This window comes from Trichoderma harzianum (genome assembly GCF_003025095.1).
Source record: "Trichoderma harzianum CBS 226.95 unplaced genomic scaffold M431scaffold_1, whole genome shotgun sequence".
In the NCBI taxonomy this organism is placed as follows: domain Eukaryota; kingdom Fungi; phylum Ascomycota; class Sordariomycetes; order Hypocreales; family Hypocreaceae; genus Trichoderma; species Trichoderma harzianum.
This window is the reverse complement of record NW_020209249.1, coordinates 917,042-934,205: the sequence shown is the minus strand read 5'-3', so window position 1 is coordinate 934,205 and position 17,164 is coordinate 917,042. Positions and strand designations below refer to the sequence as shown.

Genomic DNA, 17,164 nt, shown 5'->3' with positions numbered 1-17,164 from the left:
GCTGAACTTGAAGTTGATACATCACCTGTAGCATTGACGTTACGCCTCCACTGGCTTCCGTACAGGTACCGGCTCCCCCACTCGGGATTGGGGGCGGCTGCAGCTGCTGCTATTCTGGAGGTGCCTGTGGGGACTCGGTATCGCTGGAAAGGCCTATCAATTGGATCGCAGGGCCCTGCTGGACGACCATCAGTTCGCCTACCGACCGTCGTATGCATGTATCATGTATGGATGAGTTGAGCCTGCAACTGCAAATTCCAGAGTCGCAAGGCCACCAATGGCAGAGATACAAGTAACTCGCCGAGATTAAAGGCGAGGTAGCCAAGCGCTCCAACTGTTTTGCTTTTTTTGGGCGTGCAGGCAGAGTTGCAGTTGCAGCGCCTCGTTTTTCTTCCCTGCTGCTGTCGTCATGTTTCTGCTGATTTTTCCTTTTTCCCAGCTGGTGGCACGATCAACATGGATTGCCCAAGTTGATGCATTCAGCCGCTATTCAGGGTTATCTTTGGAGTCTGGTCACTGCGAGGCTCGATCGAGCTGGCTTAAATTTCGAGGTTCGATATCTGTAACTTGATACAGTAGTAGAGCGCCAGCGGCCAAAGTGCCGAAGGGTGTTGGCGCTATCGCCACGGGGCTAGGTACATAGGTAGCACAGCACATGGAGCGCACTGGAAGCTTCGCTGCCCCCGTGGGCTTTAGCGGCTTCCGGGCCCGCGCAGTGGTGAATCGGCCCCGAGCTTTAGTGGTCGAATAGCGGCCTGCCCACAGCTCTAGCGGCTGAGTGAAATGCGCACTGACGTGCTGGAGCCACTGCAGCTCGTCCCGCCCCGCTATTCTGGCCAAGCTCGCCTCCATCCATCGCGACGCTTCCTCTCCCTTGCATAGAACTTCATCCTCCTCACCCTCACCCGTATTCGTGCTTTTTATACCGGCTCTGATGCCTCCTCGACACTGAGCTGGTTCCCGCAAGACCACCTGCCCCATCCTCTGAGTTCCGTCCTGCCTCCCCCCCGAACTGGAAGGCCCTCGGATAGCTTTCCCCCCGCAGCATGTCTATCCCACCACGAGGCTGCAGCTACCGCATTTCGAGCCTTGCAACCGCCCTGGTTCCCCATCGCTGAAGCAGTTCAGTTGAGCCTTCAACACTCAGCATTGCCCTGCCGCCATGCCGAAGAAGGGCTCGACACCCCCGAAGCGCCCTCTGGCGGCTGACAAGGGGAAGGGGAAGGCCAAGGCCGTTGCGGACGACGACCATGGCAGCACCAGCGCCAGCGCCAGCGCCAGCGCCGGCAACAGGAGCGACACGACGCCGCAGTCACAGACGACTCAGGCTGGGCCGTCGACATCCAACACGCTGCTTCAGCTGTCGAAACGTAGGCGTGGGCTGGGGGTTGTGACGCCCAATGCCTGCACGGAATGCCGCAAGAAGCGAGCAAAGGTAAGAAAGATAGAGAGAGTGAGAGAGGGCTTCCGAGCTAAAGACAGCACACACACGCCATGTCAGCGTGAACTTGGTCGCGTGTGCTCCTTGCTGCTCGCCCACTCAATGCCCTTTTTCATGTAAAGGGCCGTATCGATATGCTAACGCGGCTTTGCATCTTGTAGTGCGACGGCCAGCAGCCTTGTGCGCGCTGCAAAACCACAAAGGACGCTGACTGCGTCTACGAAGTTCCCGTTCGCCAATCCAAAGAAACCCTGCGTACGGAAATCGAGTCCCTGCGCTTGCGCCAGCGCTCCTCCGACCAAGTCTTTGGCGCCTTGATACAGCCGCATCTGTGGGAAGAGGTGCTGGCGCGCCTTCGCGGAGGCCAGTCCGTCGACAGCATCTCCGAGTGGCTTGGGAGCGTCAATGTCACCGAGGCCGCCCCGAGCTCGATCTATGCGCAGCATGCTGATCCCACCATGATGGACCACAACTTGGCCATGGCAACCTATGGTGCTTCTGGAGCTCCCATTCCGACCATGTCTCTCACAATGGATCCCGGGTCGATTCCCATGGAGATGGGGGGGCCGGCCAGCCCTTGGCACTTTTCGTCGCAAAGCCAGGGCGGCTCGACCCGGAGCGGCTCTCACCCGGACCTCATGAACTGGACCTCCGAGATGAGTGTTGCACCACAGTCGCGGGTTGGCTCATGGGCAGAGAGCATGCACACCGCCCACCTCACCGACGGCATGCACCGATACCGGGGGATCGAGCAAGTTCTGGCGCCTCTGAACGAGCCTGAAATCAAGCAGCCGGCTGGGACCTGGACCAGCATCACCAACGATTTTAACTTGGTCCAGCACCTATTGGCCCTGTACTTTTGCTGGGAGTATCCCACCTTTGCTTCGCTCAGCAAAGAGCACTTTCTCCGCGATTTTCAGGATGGAAGACATCGGTACTGCTCCCCAATACTCGTCAATGCGCTGCTTGCCCTTGGCTGTCGATTCTCTACCCAGCCCATGACCAGAGCCAACCCCAACGACCCCTACTCCTCCGGCGATCACTTCTTCAAGGAGAGCCAACGACTCTTCAACGAGGAGACGGACCACCACTCGTTGACGACCATCCAGGCTCTGGGCATCATGTCGATCCGCGAGGCCAGCTGCGGCCGTGACTCGGAGAGCTGGTATTACGCCGGCCAGAGCATAAGGCTCGCTGTGGAGATGGGCCTGCATCGCATCCACGACGAGGACGACGAAGATGAGCTGGCAGTGCAGTCGGCAACCTTTTGGGGAGCCTTTGCCTTGGATCAGTGAGTTTTGAATCTGGCCATCACCTCTTCATTCTGAAAAAATCTAACCTGACTCCCCCCCCCTCCAGTGCATGGTCTCTAGCCACGGGCTCGCTACCGCAGTGCTCGTGCTTTCCTCACCTGCCACCCAAACCGGCCATCATCAGCGACATAGAAGCCTCGCTCTGGGTACCGTATACCGACGACGGTGAGGATCGCACGACTACCTTTGGAGTGAATACTAAGGGCCTGCATGCTGACGATGATGTATCCGAAGGCGAGCCGTTGCAGCGGTCTTGCGAACAGCCATCCAATGTACGTTCAGTTTACAAGTGTTTTTGCGAGCTCAGTGAGCTTGTCCACCAGTCTCTTTATGTTCTCCATTCTCCCGGGAGGCCGCTTACCGCGCGGGATCTCCTGAATATTTACACCCAGTACCTAAACTGGTACGACCGCATCCCCGAGGTTTTGAGGTTGGGACACAACTTTACTCCGGCTGTCTTGTTTGCTCAGTAAGCAGAACCCTCTTCCTCCTACCCTGGCCTTTCGTGGCTACTTGATGCTGATGTTTGTGACTTGTGTGAAAACAGCATGTACTATCATTTCGCCATCCTCCTCCTCTTCAGGCCCCTGATCAAGCTCCGTATCATCGGGTCCAAGGTATCGCCGCGAGACGTTTGTTCGCAAGCTGCCGATGCGATCCAGGGCTTATTAACGTCCTATGCCCAGCTCTATACGCTTCGTAGGACGCCGTCATTTGTACCATATTTCGTCCTGACGTCGGCCATTATGCATCTGGCGATAGGTGCTAGCATGGTCAAGAGCGACGGCTCTGAAACCAGCGAAGAGAAGATGAAGAAGGCAGCCAAAATAGACCCACGTGTGTCCGAGGCCCTCAGCCGGGGCATTGCGGATCTGACAGAGATGGCGCCGTGCCACCACTTTGCCGAGCAAGCGTTGAACATCTTGCGATACCTGGCCAAGAAGTGGAACATTGAGGTCAATGTCGACGGCGACAAGGTGCCGCCGGAAGACCCCGACAACCTGGTGAGGCCTTACTCGAGCAGCCTCAACTTCTTTGCGCCCAACGTTCAGGAGAGCGACTTCATGTGCGGCTGGGGGCCCAGCGCCGAGATGGTGGAAACGCTGCAGGCGCCCAACATCAAGAAGACGGCCGAGACGGCGGAGAACCCGCTCTTCTGGCCGTTTCCGATGCAGGGGAGACCGCTGCTGCCTATTGGCCCGGAACTGGAGCAGGCTGGTTTCATCAAGATTTGATGCGGCTGTTCCTTTTTCCTCTTTTCTATTGTAGTAATACTTCGGGGTTGCGTACATATAAACGAAGCGGTGCGCCTCACGGACGCGGACTGGGTTTGGATACCATTGGGAACTTGCTTTATCATGGTGTGGAGGGATTCTTGGTATATAGTAAAAGGAATAAACCAATTTGTTACTTGCTTCCAACTCTTTTATGTACCAAGGCGTCCCTTTATAATGTGATGTTGATCTTTTGAAGTGCTGGAGGATTTGTTCTCGGATCATGCTGGATGGTTAACGGACCATACCATTTGGCTTCGAACATTCAACCGTCCACATACAATACGCCTATGATTAACCTTCCAATATTATACTTGTGTATATTATCAAAGGCAATCTATCTCATCCATAATTTATTTTCCATATATCGATGCTTTGGAAATAGCATCATGATTTCCCCCAAAATCACGAGGAAGATGCAGGGTAGATAAGCAATGCTGCATTCAGCAATCCCAGCCACAGCCACAGGCAGCTCCTCGGCCATGCGCCACAAGGGGCGTTTAATGAATGGCGTATTGTACCTCGGCTTCCACTGAGCGTCATCTCCTGGTATCATTGGACCTCGTGCCGCACAGCTGAAATCTCAACTTGCCATCAACAAACAACAAACAACGAAACAACCGCCAATCGCCAATCGCCGCCTCGACATGGTGCTCGGCGACTACGAGGGAGCACAATAGGCGGGACGCGAAGCAAACAAGCGCTGGGCGTCTGAGAAGTAGCCCGAGAGTCACAGCTACAGCTACAGTGAACACGCGATAGAGTGATTCAGGACATCCAAAGACGAGAACGCCTGGACGAGAGTCGCCTAGACGAGACACGAAGCAAACAGACGCAGAAAGCAGATGCAATGTCGGCAAATGTAACAAAGCCGGCGCCCAATCGGCCGCAGCGGCGCGTAACGGCCGGCCAGATCCTGTCGATGCCGCCGAAATGGCTCGGCATGTACGACGAATTCATCACCAAGAACGCCGGCCAGGTGTCGCAGATTGAGAGCGCGCTGAGGAGCTTGACGTATATTATTCCAGGTTTGATTCTGTCCATCTCTCTCTCCTCCGCTAAAGGTGGCAGCTCAAGCTAACTGTTGCTGCTTCACCACAAAAAAGGCCGCTTTCGCGATGCTGAAATCGCCTCCGAGTCGATTCACTCGGGCGTCCAGCTGCTGTCGCTCTACCACGACGGCATCCTCTCGCAGGCAGTGTCCAAGCTGCCGACGCCGCCAGTCCGGTCGGCTCATGCGCGCTACACGCGGTACTGGACGCAGAAGAGCAAGACGTACCGCAGGATAGCCATGGTGCTGCAGATGGTCGTCTACACGGAGCTGCTGTGCGAAATGAGCGCCAAGCGGCGCGGCGGCGAAAAGTCCCGGTGGAACGTCATCGTGCTGCTCGAGGCCATCAAGGCCTTTTGCCGCCTCATCCTGCTGCGCGTGACGCGGTCGCGCCCGCTCGTCACACCGGTGCTGCCGGAGCGAGAGCCTATTCCTGAGGACGACGATGTCGACGAGGATCTGGTGACGGACAGGAGCGAGAGCGAGCTGATGGACGAGACTTCGCCCAACGGATCCACCGTCCTCGTCAACAGCAGCACGCCGCCGAAACCTGCGTACGAGAAGGAATGGACAATGCCGCGGACGGGCATGAGCTTGCCGTCGTTGCCCAACCCTGGCGATGTTGGTTCGTACCTCCTGGGGCGCGTCCTGACAGCCGACGACATTAAACCTGCCAACAAGCTCCTAAACACTCTGCAAGGAGGCGGCCAGTTTGCCGAGATGCTGCACATTCTGACGCCCTTGATCTACGCAGTGGCGCTGGCTAGGACAAAGAACAAGAAGTCGTGGACGCCGTGGCTAGTGGGTGTGACCGTCGAATACGTCGCTCGCCAGCTCCGCCAGCGCAGCCTGCGAACCTCGGCTCTGGAGCGAGACGAGTGGAACAAGAGAGGCTGGGCCATGATCTGGTGGATGATGCGCGGTGCCTTTTACGAGAACGTGACTAAGGGAGCCGTCAACGGGGTGACGAGCAGAATGCCAGGCTTCATCGCCGGAATCCTACAGGACTACGAATATCTGTGGGAGAATTACTACTTTAGCACGAGCGGCTGATGGCTGTCGAGCTGGCCATGGAGCGGTGGCGCTCGTTCATCTTCTCTCTCGCTATATAACTTATATTGGTGCTACCGAAGCACATGCGCAACTTTGTCTTATCTTTTGGCGAGATATATATGTGATACGGTTCGGTTCTGGTCTCGGAGCGAAGCGGATAGGACTGGATAGGGCTGGACCGGACTGGACTCATCTGGATTTGAGTGGGAATGGCGTACAGGCTGTTGTTTCTATATATGAAAGGGGTGGAAACTTGAGACAATTCTTTTTAGCGGCTCCTTCTTGTCAGTACCAAGGCACAGAGGAAGGCCGCTGTAATACAGGCACAGGCATCGTGATGGAAGCATTTACAGACGACTCTGACGCAGCCGGCATACGCGGAGATACGAGTGGAGAGGGAGATGGATGTCAACCCGGGGATTGGCTGGGGGTCCGCTTTGGCAGATGCCGCGGCATCACTGCGTTGCCTTTTTTTCTTCTCTTCTCTTCTTCTTTTAAACGAGAAGCTATCAGCTGGGCAAGGGTGAGGGAGGAGAAGGATACTATATATCCTGGTTGTTTGTTACGTGCTCCGGGCCCCTTGTCCCTGTCGAACGGAGATGAGAGACAAGCTTTCGGGATACCATGGAAAGAAGAATAGCCGTGGGACAGCGAGCGCAAGAAGAACTGTTTTCGTCATAGACACAAGGTGTTATCCTGGTTGGGTGATACTATTGCATTGATATGTACTCGTGTTGTTGGTGTTTCTTTGAGAGGGAAAAACGAAGGGTTTGGTCATGCTATCAGAGGTTTTCTTGCTTGTGTTTGATGCGGCGGACTGGACGGGATTAATTGTGCTCGTTTATTTATATTCTGATGTTTTGTATTTTTGTGAAAGAACTTTTGTATACCTGTACGAATCGGGGAGTTGAGACTATGTTTGTAGCTCTTTTTCTTTTGTCAACTTGTATCATCTATCAACTACCTATTTCCTATCTCCAAGCATCTCTGGCTAATATGAGTCCCTACTGTATCTATCTGTGGCTTGCGGAGTACACTTTGCTGCATTCTATTAATTCAGGGGGCGGCGGTGCTGAGTTGCTGTATCAAACAAACAACTAAACAAACAGACAAACATGTGCAGTAGCAGGTTGATAACATGTGTATCAAGGAACCGCGATGATTTGACCTTGATGTGATGTGACGTGATTTAATTTCTTCTCGTCGAACTTCTTTTTGCTACTACTAGGAAGCGAAGCGAGGAAGCACAATCTTTAATTTACGGACCCTTGCTTGACAGGCAAAAAAACCTTGTGGTCTGATATCACACAATTCATGCGTCCCTTGTTTTTTTTTTTATTTGGCATACATGATGTGATCAATCAATGAATGACTAACCTTGTTTTCCTTCTTCTCCGCAAGCATTATTAATCGGGATTCGCTGTCACTGTGGCTTTTTCATTTCCTGCTCGGTAGAACTTATCGTATTCATGAGAAGAATTTCAGGGTTTGGGTTTCCCCTTGTTGCCACTTTGACACGTTTTCCGTGGAGAAGGGATCCGGGTCTAAGCGGGAAGTGGACCTTTCTCTTTTGATGATTTCATGCGTTAATGAAGGATCTTGAGAAGTCATTTTTTGGAATAAACGAAGGATGAATGCGTGTTGTCTATAGATAGATGTGGCTTATGTTTGTGATTTGGGGTGGCAAATGGAAGAGAGTCCTGACTAGGGGAGAGGAGATGATGAAACGTGAAAGGGCTTGCCACGAGGAGTTTTTGTTCTAGCTTATCACAATTCGGAAAGGAAAAGAATAGACCGGTGTTTGTCTTCTTTCGTGGCTTTGTCTTCGTAATGATGATAAGAAATGACAGGAGCTGCAGCCTGGCAGGGGTAAGCCTCGAAAAGACTTATCCCGGGGTGGCAAGGGAACAAGAAGAGAAGAAACCACAAAGGGAAACGTGCCGGTTGGCTTCGCGACCAAAGTGGAGAGATGGGAGGGGAGGGGGATATCCAAACTTGAAAGCCACGTTTTTTCTCTCAATCTTTGTCCGAGTTGTTCGTTTTCTGTTTAGTTGAGGGTGGGTGGTAAGGGTGACATTGGATGACAGCCTCGCGCGGGAATGACGGGTGCTGGGAATAGTGAAGGATTGGAATTGCTTGGGCGATGCAACGCTTTTGATGCGTGTAAGACGTTTGTTGGGTGCGTGTGTGCAAATCTTTTTTAGATGAGCTTCCTCTTACGACCACGTCTTGATAACTACTGTTCATTCATATCGTATCACCGAGAACTCGGGGTTGGTGGCCGAAGGATTCTCAAAGAGAGAGAAAGAGAAGGGAAGCCTCGGCTTCTGAACCATTGTTACTGCGAAAGAGGAAAAAAAATTGGGAAGCCCCAATCTATCTCCGACAGCGCGGCTGCGCCAGGGGCTTTTTAGTCAGGCAGGCATGGGGGTTTGGTCTTTTTTTTTTCTGGAGCTGATTCTGGCGTTTCTTGTTTTGTTCTGTCTGTTTCTCTGACTGATAATGAGCCGACTTGTTGAATCGGTTACAAGAGTGCGATGTTGAGGCTGTGCTGGAGATGCAACCTTGGACTGTATCATGATCCCATGCTCATATGATTGCAGTACTTGCTTGGCGTCGAGCGTTGCTCCTTTGAGTTGAAGAATTTGTCGAAGCGGAGATTTGTGCTTGAAAGATGCATCGTCACGGAGTAAGAGAGACATGTGTAAAGATGCATTGATAGAGCCAATATCTCCTTGGCATTGGCATTACATCATAAATCAGACCAGATTTAAAGAGAGTTTAACAGTGTGCTTCTACTGTACGGAAACTAGATGAGCCATGACATGATACATGATGGGCAAATCTCGATTCGGCGTAGAGCCATTACGGAGCGGGATGGGGGATGGTAATACGGAGCACTCCGTATTTCAAGACAAGGGGGGGAGAGGGGATCCCCGTTTATGACGCGCGGGTTGTATTACAGCGCCAGTACTAGTACTTTATCCTCATCCAAGTCTCACGGCCCGGCGCGTGAGAATGACGGAGCCTGTTGAGCGTTTGATGTTTCAACTACTGCCAAGTCTGCTCGTGATTACTGTTACCAAATACGGGCGTCGCTGAGACGAGAGGAGGTACTTGAAGATACTCGCGATGATGGCTTTTGCTTGTTTCTGGTGCTAAAGCGAGTAGCTCCGAACTCAGCCGCAGCTCAAGTGTTTCAGAAAGTCCATCGCCATTCGATCTACGGCAGCTTTTCCCAGAAGTGCGCGACTTAGTTCTGTGCCTGGGAGGGGAAAGTGGTCTGTGATGACGGTTTGAAGTATTTTTTAAATCTTTAGCTCAAGAAGATCGTATAGTAGTAGTAAACAAAGAAAAGAAAGTGAGAAAGGCGGAACAAGGTGAGAGAGTTGTGGTGTCGACGGTGCATTAGTGTGAGTGAAGATCAGAAAGGAAAAAAAAAAGAGATGGCGTCGATGTGCCTGGTTTATTGCTGATTCTGGCCAAGAGATCGTCGCAAAAGGTTTCAGCCGTTTGAAACAGATCTCGTGGATTGAAGAAATTTCTTTGGCTCGGCTCGTTTCCTTTCCCTCTTGGGGGCCCTTTGAATTGAATCAATTGCAGAAGAGGCTGAGACATTTGACTCACTTTTGCCCGCTCATCCCTGAACCCGCAAACCGTTTTCTCTCTGTAAGCAGCAGCCCCCCTGTCCCGTTTCTCTCTCACGCTCCCACGCAAAAAGGGAAGCGCGCAAAAAAAAAAAGAAGGGGAAAAATAAACCAGAGAGAAAACAGTAGGTCAGCAAGACGAGAAAAGCCCGAGCGTACGGCACACGCGCGCAGGCACAGGCACAGGCGCTGATGAGATGCATATGAGCATCGACCATCTCAAGTCAATACGACCCGTCGCCTGCTTCGGCCTTGGCTAGACACGCCTCTGCGGGTTAATTGTGAGCTACTACGAGTGCTACTCCAACAGGGGGGAGAGGCAGGCCAGGCTTGTTCGCTTTTCACGCTGTTGTCTTCGTTGGGTTCCTTTTTTATGAAATTGTGTTGGCGTGGAATGGAGCGACAGGGGCTGCATGTTGTCATTGGTTCGAGCGTGTTAGTGCCGTTTATTAATTGTCTTTTTTACTCTGTGTCGTGGCAGAGAAGCCATGGCTATCCCTGCTGCCACACAGCTTTGATTTCCCACTCACACTCACACAATCACACACACACACTCTCACACGCACTTTACGCCCAGACAACTCAAAGACACCCGCGCACCCCTGAGCTAAACAAAAAAAAGAAAAGAAGACCAAGAAAAAGAGTGTGAGAAAAAGAGAAAAAAGAAAATGTGTGGTAGGGGACGAGGGGATCGATATCACCCTACCCGAACCAGTCACGTTCCGCCGTTTTCCAGCCGTTCAGCAGGTCAAGGTTTGTCGAACTCCGTAGTAATCGCCGAAGTCAAAAGCAATTAAGCACATAGATTAAAATAAAAAATTACAGAGAGACATTGATCAACAGAGAACGGACATCCGACCGCCTGTAAACGCGTATTTTGCACATGGACCAACAAGATTTCGCAGCCGTCCATGCACACTGTCTACTCCGTATAAAGTACTACCTCACGTTGCCTTCAATTCCATTGGTACAGTACTCGTAGTGGCACGATGAGTACATTGAAGTATGGCTGCATGGTTCTCCATGTACCGATACGAGTACCGCGTACTTGTGAGTACATCTCATCCATGAACAACGGGAGATGGGAGATGGAGAAATAAGCAAAACGGAGATGGGAATTGCTGGCTTGTCACGCTAGAGAGCGCACGGATTGCTGCTATTGCTGGTAACACGGGGGGGCTACATCACGAAGAAGTGGGAACAGCATCGTCATGGCTCGTTTTTGTCGTTTTTTTCTTTTCTGATTCTTTTCTTGGGGTGGCCCTTGTCATGGATTCTATTTGATCGACAGAGATTTGCGGGCAGTGAGATGGAGAGGGAGGAGCACGGAAGTCCGATGGAGGTGACATCAACCGCCCTGTGCCGAGTTGAGGTACGGGCTGGAGATGGCGATGGTTCATGTTGGGTACTTGGTTGTTCGCGGCTGAGACAGAGCTGCAGTACATATTAAGGTAATGTAATCACACGTTGAGATGCATCCATGCTACCTTCACAAGGCAGCCAAATAGAAGCCAGCGAGAGAAATAAACAGACCACGGTAGCACCGACGCAAAGGTGCTTGTGCTCGCTCGCACGAATCAGGCACCGCAGCAACGCACCACAGTCTCTCTGTCTGTCTCTCTGATTCTCTGTCTCTCGTCTCTTGTCACTTGTCTCGCTGTCTCTCTTCAGCGCTGTCCCGACAAGCCACCAACTGATCCATCTTACACAGATGCCGTGCCGTGGCCCTCCATGCCGATCGAGACCTGCAGCACCAAGCAGAGAAAAAAGGCTCCAAATCCAAGACATTCTCACTGGGGATCCGCCCATCCTTCCTAGGCGGACCCGCGAGACTAAACCAAGCTCTTAGTGCTTTGTAGCTTCAAGGTAATAAACCCCGGTCCTACCTCACAGATTAATCAAAAAAAGCAAATGCAAATCCTCTCTTCTTACTTGTACCCCCAGAGCTGCGAGCAATTTAACCCGAGTCGAGTGCTAGTGCCGGGCCTTCGCACTTTGCCCAGAAAAGCAGTAAACTTGGGGACAAGGAACAAGCAACCCATCATCAGCTAAACACAGCACGGACTTGCGTCTATTCTCCCCCTCCCCCCCCCCCCCCCCCCCCCCCCGACGCGATCCAAGCACCCAAGTTACAAATCCATTCATCAGCCGGACGGATCCAGGGTGCATTAGCACGTACAGAAGAGAAGCACTTGGCCCGGAACAGGTAAGAGTGAGGGCGTGGTACCTGTATTAGCTCTGGAGTAGTTGCCCTTAGCTGCTTTCTCACTCGTCATTTGATGTGATTTTATCGTTTTGTTTGTTTTGTTGATTTATTTTTTAATTTTACCTCGTCATTTTTTGTCTTGTCCATCGAGGCTAGCCCGGGATGCATCATTTTGTTTTTTCAGCTTCCGCCAATAAATCGCCGGGGCTTGCATTGCTTTTCCTTTCTGTGAGGAGAAAACAAACAATTGGGCAAGCAATCAGAAATGCAAATTCCATCTTTCCCCCGGCCTTCGCTTGCCTGCTCGCCTCTGCCCACCTCCTCCCTAGCCTCTTGTCTTGTCCTTGGCTCGCTCTCGTCTGCATCTGCATCTGCATCCGCATCCTCGCTGTCTGTTTTTACTTTGCATTCTGGTGTCGTCTCGTCTGCTCTGGGCCTCACCGTCTCCTCTTTTCTCCTTGCTATTACTGCTGTAGCTGCCCATCTATTGGCTGTGCTGCCATCCTAGGGCCTGTATAATATACACACATATCCTGATCGTAATGCGGCCAAGCCTGCGTCTCCTCCCCCCATTCCCTCTTACATGGGCTTGTACCCAGTACTGCCGCCGCATCTCTCTCCGCGATCGAGCCCTCGCACATGCTTCCAAACTTGAATGCTTGCTTTTGCTTCAGTAGCTGCAAATTCCAGCCCCCAAGCGCAAAGCCCAATCAACCACTGACTGCACTTGTACATACATGGTCTACATACATACATACAGGCTCACATCTTGCAGCAAGAGGGTGGACAATCCACCGCTAATCCGTTCGGGGGTGTTTTGGTTTTTGATTTTTGATTGCACGCATTCTCCACGCCAAAAGAGACATGGATTGGCCCCGAGCAAGGCAAACTCCATGCCCTCTGAGCTGGACTCGACTTGATCCATGTACTGTACTCTGTACGGTTGCTTTTGGACTGACTTGATCTGTTCAGTCTTATGTCTGAACCGACCCCCCCAGTCTGGTCTGGTTCTGGTCTGCGCATCTTTTTCCTCTTCTCCAGCTCTCGGCCTCCTTGTTTCCCGCGCCCTTTCCTTATCTCTCCATCTCCGCCGTTCCGTCTCCATCTCGCCATCTCTCTCTCTCACTCTCTCATCCCGATACACGCAAAACTCGGGGCCTTTTTTCCCTTACCCACCCAGCACCGTATCATATCGTATCGTGCTGCTTCTAACGGTGCTAACTGGCGCTACTTGGCTCCGTACTGGCCATCACCTTGTTTCAGCCCGTTTATTACCTACTATATTCTATATTACGAGTACATTCCATTATTACCTATCATGGTTATTACTGCCTCTTCTGCCTAACAAGCATATGTACTAGGTAGGCAGGCATTGGTTTTATGATTTTATTAACATGATGATTTTGTGTCTTACCTCGTCTCCCTGCCCAAAGGCCTGACCCCCCCGGAAGCCGGCGCACTTTTCGAAAACCCCCCGACAGAGAAGAGAGCCCAGAAGCTTAGAAAGGTACCTGCTAGGTAGCACGAGTACCTCGGCCGGCGGTACCGTTTGTGCGACGCAGCACAAGACATCTACAAGACGCGCGAGTACCTCAGCTGTACTGTACTGTACCTTACCCATCCAGGTACGGTATTATTGCTACAGGTCTTATTACAATTACAATTACTATTTGCAAGCAATAAATCGCCAACAGCGCAAAAACAGCACAGCACAGCACAGCACAGCACAGAACAAAACAGCCCCCGCTAACCTCGATTCTGCTGCCGCCACTCTATTTGCTACAGCAAGCCCCTCGTCGCCTCTCTGTGCCTCTCGATTTGCTTTTATTTGATTCCTGGCTCGCCTAATCCTGCTACAATTTCACGGGCTGTCCCGGGCGCTGCGATTGCCCACTGAAGGCCAGCTGCAGCGCTAAACCAGGTACTAGAAGCTACTTGGGCCCTGCTAAAGCCCGCTAGCACGCTCGCGCAGCCGGAGCCTTGGCCAGCCGTTAGCACGTGTACCTGCGACAAAGTACCGGCCCCGTACTGGGCTACTCCGCAGCGGTCCCCAGGCCACGGCCATACCTTGCGCTACCTTGCAAAGTACCGCGCAGCAGTACCTGGCAGTACTTTGCGCGGCGTACTCTCGTACAGGCGCCGTTCCTTCCTTTCTTCTCTTTCCCTCCCGCAGCCACAACCGCCCGGCCTCACCTTCCCATTGCTCGCGCTCTCACACGCACATTCTTCTTCCTAACTCCTCCTTATCCTTATCCTCTCCCTGCGTTTCTTCTCCCTGTTCTCTCTTGTCTCTTGTCTCTTCTCGCGCACAACTCCTCGCTCTTTTTACACTTCACTTCACTCGTTTTCTTGTGTGTTTCTATTGAATTTTTTGCTTTGATTTTTCTTCTTGCTTTTGCTTTTGCTTCCTCGTTCGCTTCGCCCAATTCATTCCAATTCCTAGTTGCGCCTTCGAACCAAAACAAAACAATCCGCCATCCCGCCTGTTCGAAGCCAGAAAATCAACGCAACGCAACGCAACAGCCGCCACTCGCTTACTATTTGACTGCGACAACAAGAGACAGAAGAAGGAAAAGAACAAGACAAAAGGGGAACAAGAGGAGGATCAACACCATTTCCCCAGCTCACCAGGGCCGTCAGATGTGAGGCGCTCTCTCAATGGACCCAACTCTGCAGTCTCACCAGCTCCACCAGCTGGGCCAGCCTCAGTCTCAAATGGTGTCTCAGTTCCAGCAGCCACATCTGCAGCAGCAGCTCCAGCAGCAGTTGCAACAACAGCAGCAACAGCAACAGCAGCTCGACTCGGCCACGCCTCAGGATGTCCTCGTCGAGGCGCGCAAGAACCTGCAGGTCCTGATCGACTCGGGTCTGTCCAAGGATCTGCTTCACCAATGGGTTGACGACGATACCTTTTCTCTCCAGCTTTCGTTCCCGGGCCAGGCACCGCCATCCGCATCTACGTCTACTCCTCCGGCTTCTACCGCCACTCCCATCCCCTCGCCGCTGCTCTCTCATCCCGTCTCTGTCTCGCCCTCGCATCATCTGCAGTCTCCTCAGGCTTCAGCTCTCGCTCCTCCTCAGAACCAGGCTCCTACGCCCGTCTCCGCCGCCGTCCACTCCTCTCCGGTCGCGTCTCTGTCGGCTTCATCCGCCGCTACTTCTCCCATTCCCGTCTCCAGCTCCGGCACTCTTGCCAGCTCGACGTCTCCCGTCAACGGCGCACCTCCTTCTATCGCAATAATCAAAACAGAGCCCTCCTCCTTCGCCGACGATGTGTCGAGGGCCTGGGCCGCAGCAGCCGTGCTGCCGCAAGCCCCCAATTCTATGTCCGGAGCCCCCCAGGCCCAGGCATCGCGGACGGCTCCGACAGGCGGCATCGTCAAGTCTGACGCCTCGACCTTCATCTCGCCATCGATGCCGTATCTCCACCACCGTCCTCGCATCTCCGTCTCCTCAACCAGCTCGGGATCCTCTGGCCATGCTTCTGTGTGGTCTGTCAATTCGGCACGGTCATCCATGTCTTGGGCGTCGGCTTCGTCTTCGCGCACTCAGGCATCGCTTCCCATGACTCCCGCTTCTTCTTCCTCAGCCAACAAGACTAACATCTACTGGTGTACTTCATGCGAGACCAGCTTCAAGCGAAAGTATGACTGGAAGCGTCACGAAGACGAGTTCCACGAGCGTTGGAGAAAGTATCCCTGCCCCGAGCCAGGCTGCAACCGCAGTTTCTGGGGCTCCAACTCATTCAACCAGCACCACAAGCAGTGCCACGGCTGCAAGACGTGTCCCCATGCAGAAAAGGTGGTCAAGTTCCTCCGCAAGCGCAAGTACTGGGCCTGTGGTTTCTGCTCTGCCCTTCACCCTGCGCGCGAGCGACACGTTGAGCATGTGGCCCGGCACTTCGAGTCTGGCCTGGGTAAGGCCGAGTGGATGCACTCGAGGGTCATCTACGGTCTACTGCATCAGCCACTCATCCACGGTGCTTGGGATGCTCTTGTGACGGCCAAGCAAGCTGAATTTGGCGGGCGCCGTCCCCAGTTCAGTTGGCACCCGAGCAAGACGGGACGTGCTCAGGGCTTCCTGGAGAAGGAGAATCCCGGCCAGCTCCAGGACTTGCTCGAGTTCTTCTCCGGCGACGAGGGCGAGGCCCAATGGATCGTCAGCGTTGCTTTTGACCTGTCCGACATGGCCTTTGCAAGCGCTCAACCGCCGGCTGCGGCCCCTTCACCGCAGCCACAGTTTGCGCCCAATATGATGGCTCCTCCTTCCGGCTTTCCGCAACAGCAGCAACAGCAGCAACAGCAGCAGGATAGTCGCATGTCCTTTGCGGCATTGCCGTCCCAAGCACCGCAGCAGATCCCCACTTCGAATCCCTTTGGCGCCTCTTCTTACCGAGCCTCGGCGGCTTTTGTCCCGTCCCAGGCATTTCCCTCCTCGGTGCAGCAGCACTCACCCGATCTATCAACACCTTCTCCCATGACCTCTCAACTCGACAAGCGGGAGCTGCCCCCTATTCCCCAAGGCCATTCCTTGGCAGACGGCATGATGGACTTTGAGTATTCCCCCGCCGCCCCAGTGATCTTTGAGGACTGGGAGAGCATTGCGAGCTCAACCTTCCTCGACACATCGGCACATCACCAGCAGCAGCAGCAGCAGCCCAATCAGGGTGCTGATTGGGGGATATCCCAATTTTACGGCAATTCGAATATGAATTGATCAAAGCGAAACCAAGCGAAAAAGAAGAAAACAAAAAATAATCAACTCGAGAAACCCCGACACTCTTTTATTACTATTACAGCCCTATTGGCATCGAGTCTTTATGTTGACGTTGCATCAAGCTATTTTCCTTAATCTCACCTGCGCGGCATCTCTTTTTTTTATCCCATGTATTATCAGCAAACCAGCGCTACACAACGAACGTTTTTCCTACCATGTCTTTTTTGTCTCTGTCACATCACATCTATTTAACGGGCATGGAGCATCTCAGGGCAGCAACAAATACCACTGCTTTACATAACGTTGCTGCCCTGATTAATAATGATAATTCCCCTATTGTTTTTCTTCTTACGAAAAAAAGCACGGGCACCTATCTATCCGCCCCCCTGATTTGAGCCAATCTATCTCACTCTATACCAATCTATCTTTTCCTTAATTTTCCTTTTTGTTTTGTCCTATATAT

At 52.7% G+C, this 17,164-nt stretch overlaps 4 protein-coding genes across 4 annotated transcripts; all 4 read left to right on the top strand.

Moving 5' to 3' along the window:
• Positions 1 to 709: 709 nt before the first annotated feature.
• Positions 710 to 4,173, top strand: M431DRAFT_103482 (hypothetical protein). Its single transcript, XM_024911521.1, has 5 exons — positions 710 to 1,435; positions 1,603 to 2,732; positions 2,801 to 2,919; positions 2,989 to 3,223; positions 3,302 to 4,173. The coding sequence occupies exons 1-5, from the start codon at positions 1,163 to 1,165 to the stop codon at positions 3,987 to 3,989; spliced, it is 2,445 nt and encodes an 814-aa protein (XP_024779903.1). The 5' UTR covers positions 710 to 1,162; the 3' UTR covers positions 3,990 to 4,173.
• Positions 4,174 to 5,012: 839 nt separating this feature from the next.
• Positions 5,013 to 6,596, top strand: M431DRAFT_502327 (hypothetical protein). Its single transcript, XM_024918142.1, has one exon. The coding sequence runs from the start codon at positions 5,320 to 5,322 to the stop codon at positions 6,130 to 6,132; it is 813 nt and encodes a 270-aa protein (XP_024779902.1). The 5' UTR covers positions 5,013 to 5,319; the 3' UTR covers positions 6,133 to 6,596.
• A 3,498-nt stretch (positions 6,597 to 10,094) lies between these two features.
• Positions 10,095 to 10,636, top strand: M431DRAFT_174324 (hypothetical protein). Its single transcript, XM_024913062.1, has one exon. The coding sequence runs from the start codon at positions 10,153 to 10,155 to the stop codon at positions 10,426 to 10,428; it is 276 nt and encodes a 91-aa protein (XP_024779901.1). The 5' UTR covers positions 10,095 to 10,152; the 3' UTR covers positions 10,429 to 10,636.
• Positions 10,637 to 14,643: 4,007 nt separating this feature from the next.
• Positions 14,644 to 16,701, top strand: M431DRAFT_476742 (hypothetical protein; the record flags this gene model as incomplete). The annotated part of the gene is made up of 1 exon (XM_024915498.1): positions 14,644 to 16,701. One exon carries the CDS (start codon positions 14,644 to 14,646, stop codon positions 16,699 to 16,701), a length of 2,058 nt encoding a protein of 685 aa, XP_024779900.1.
• Between the last annotated feature and the right edge of the window lie 463 nt (positions 16,702 to 17,164).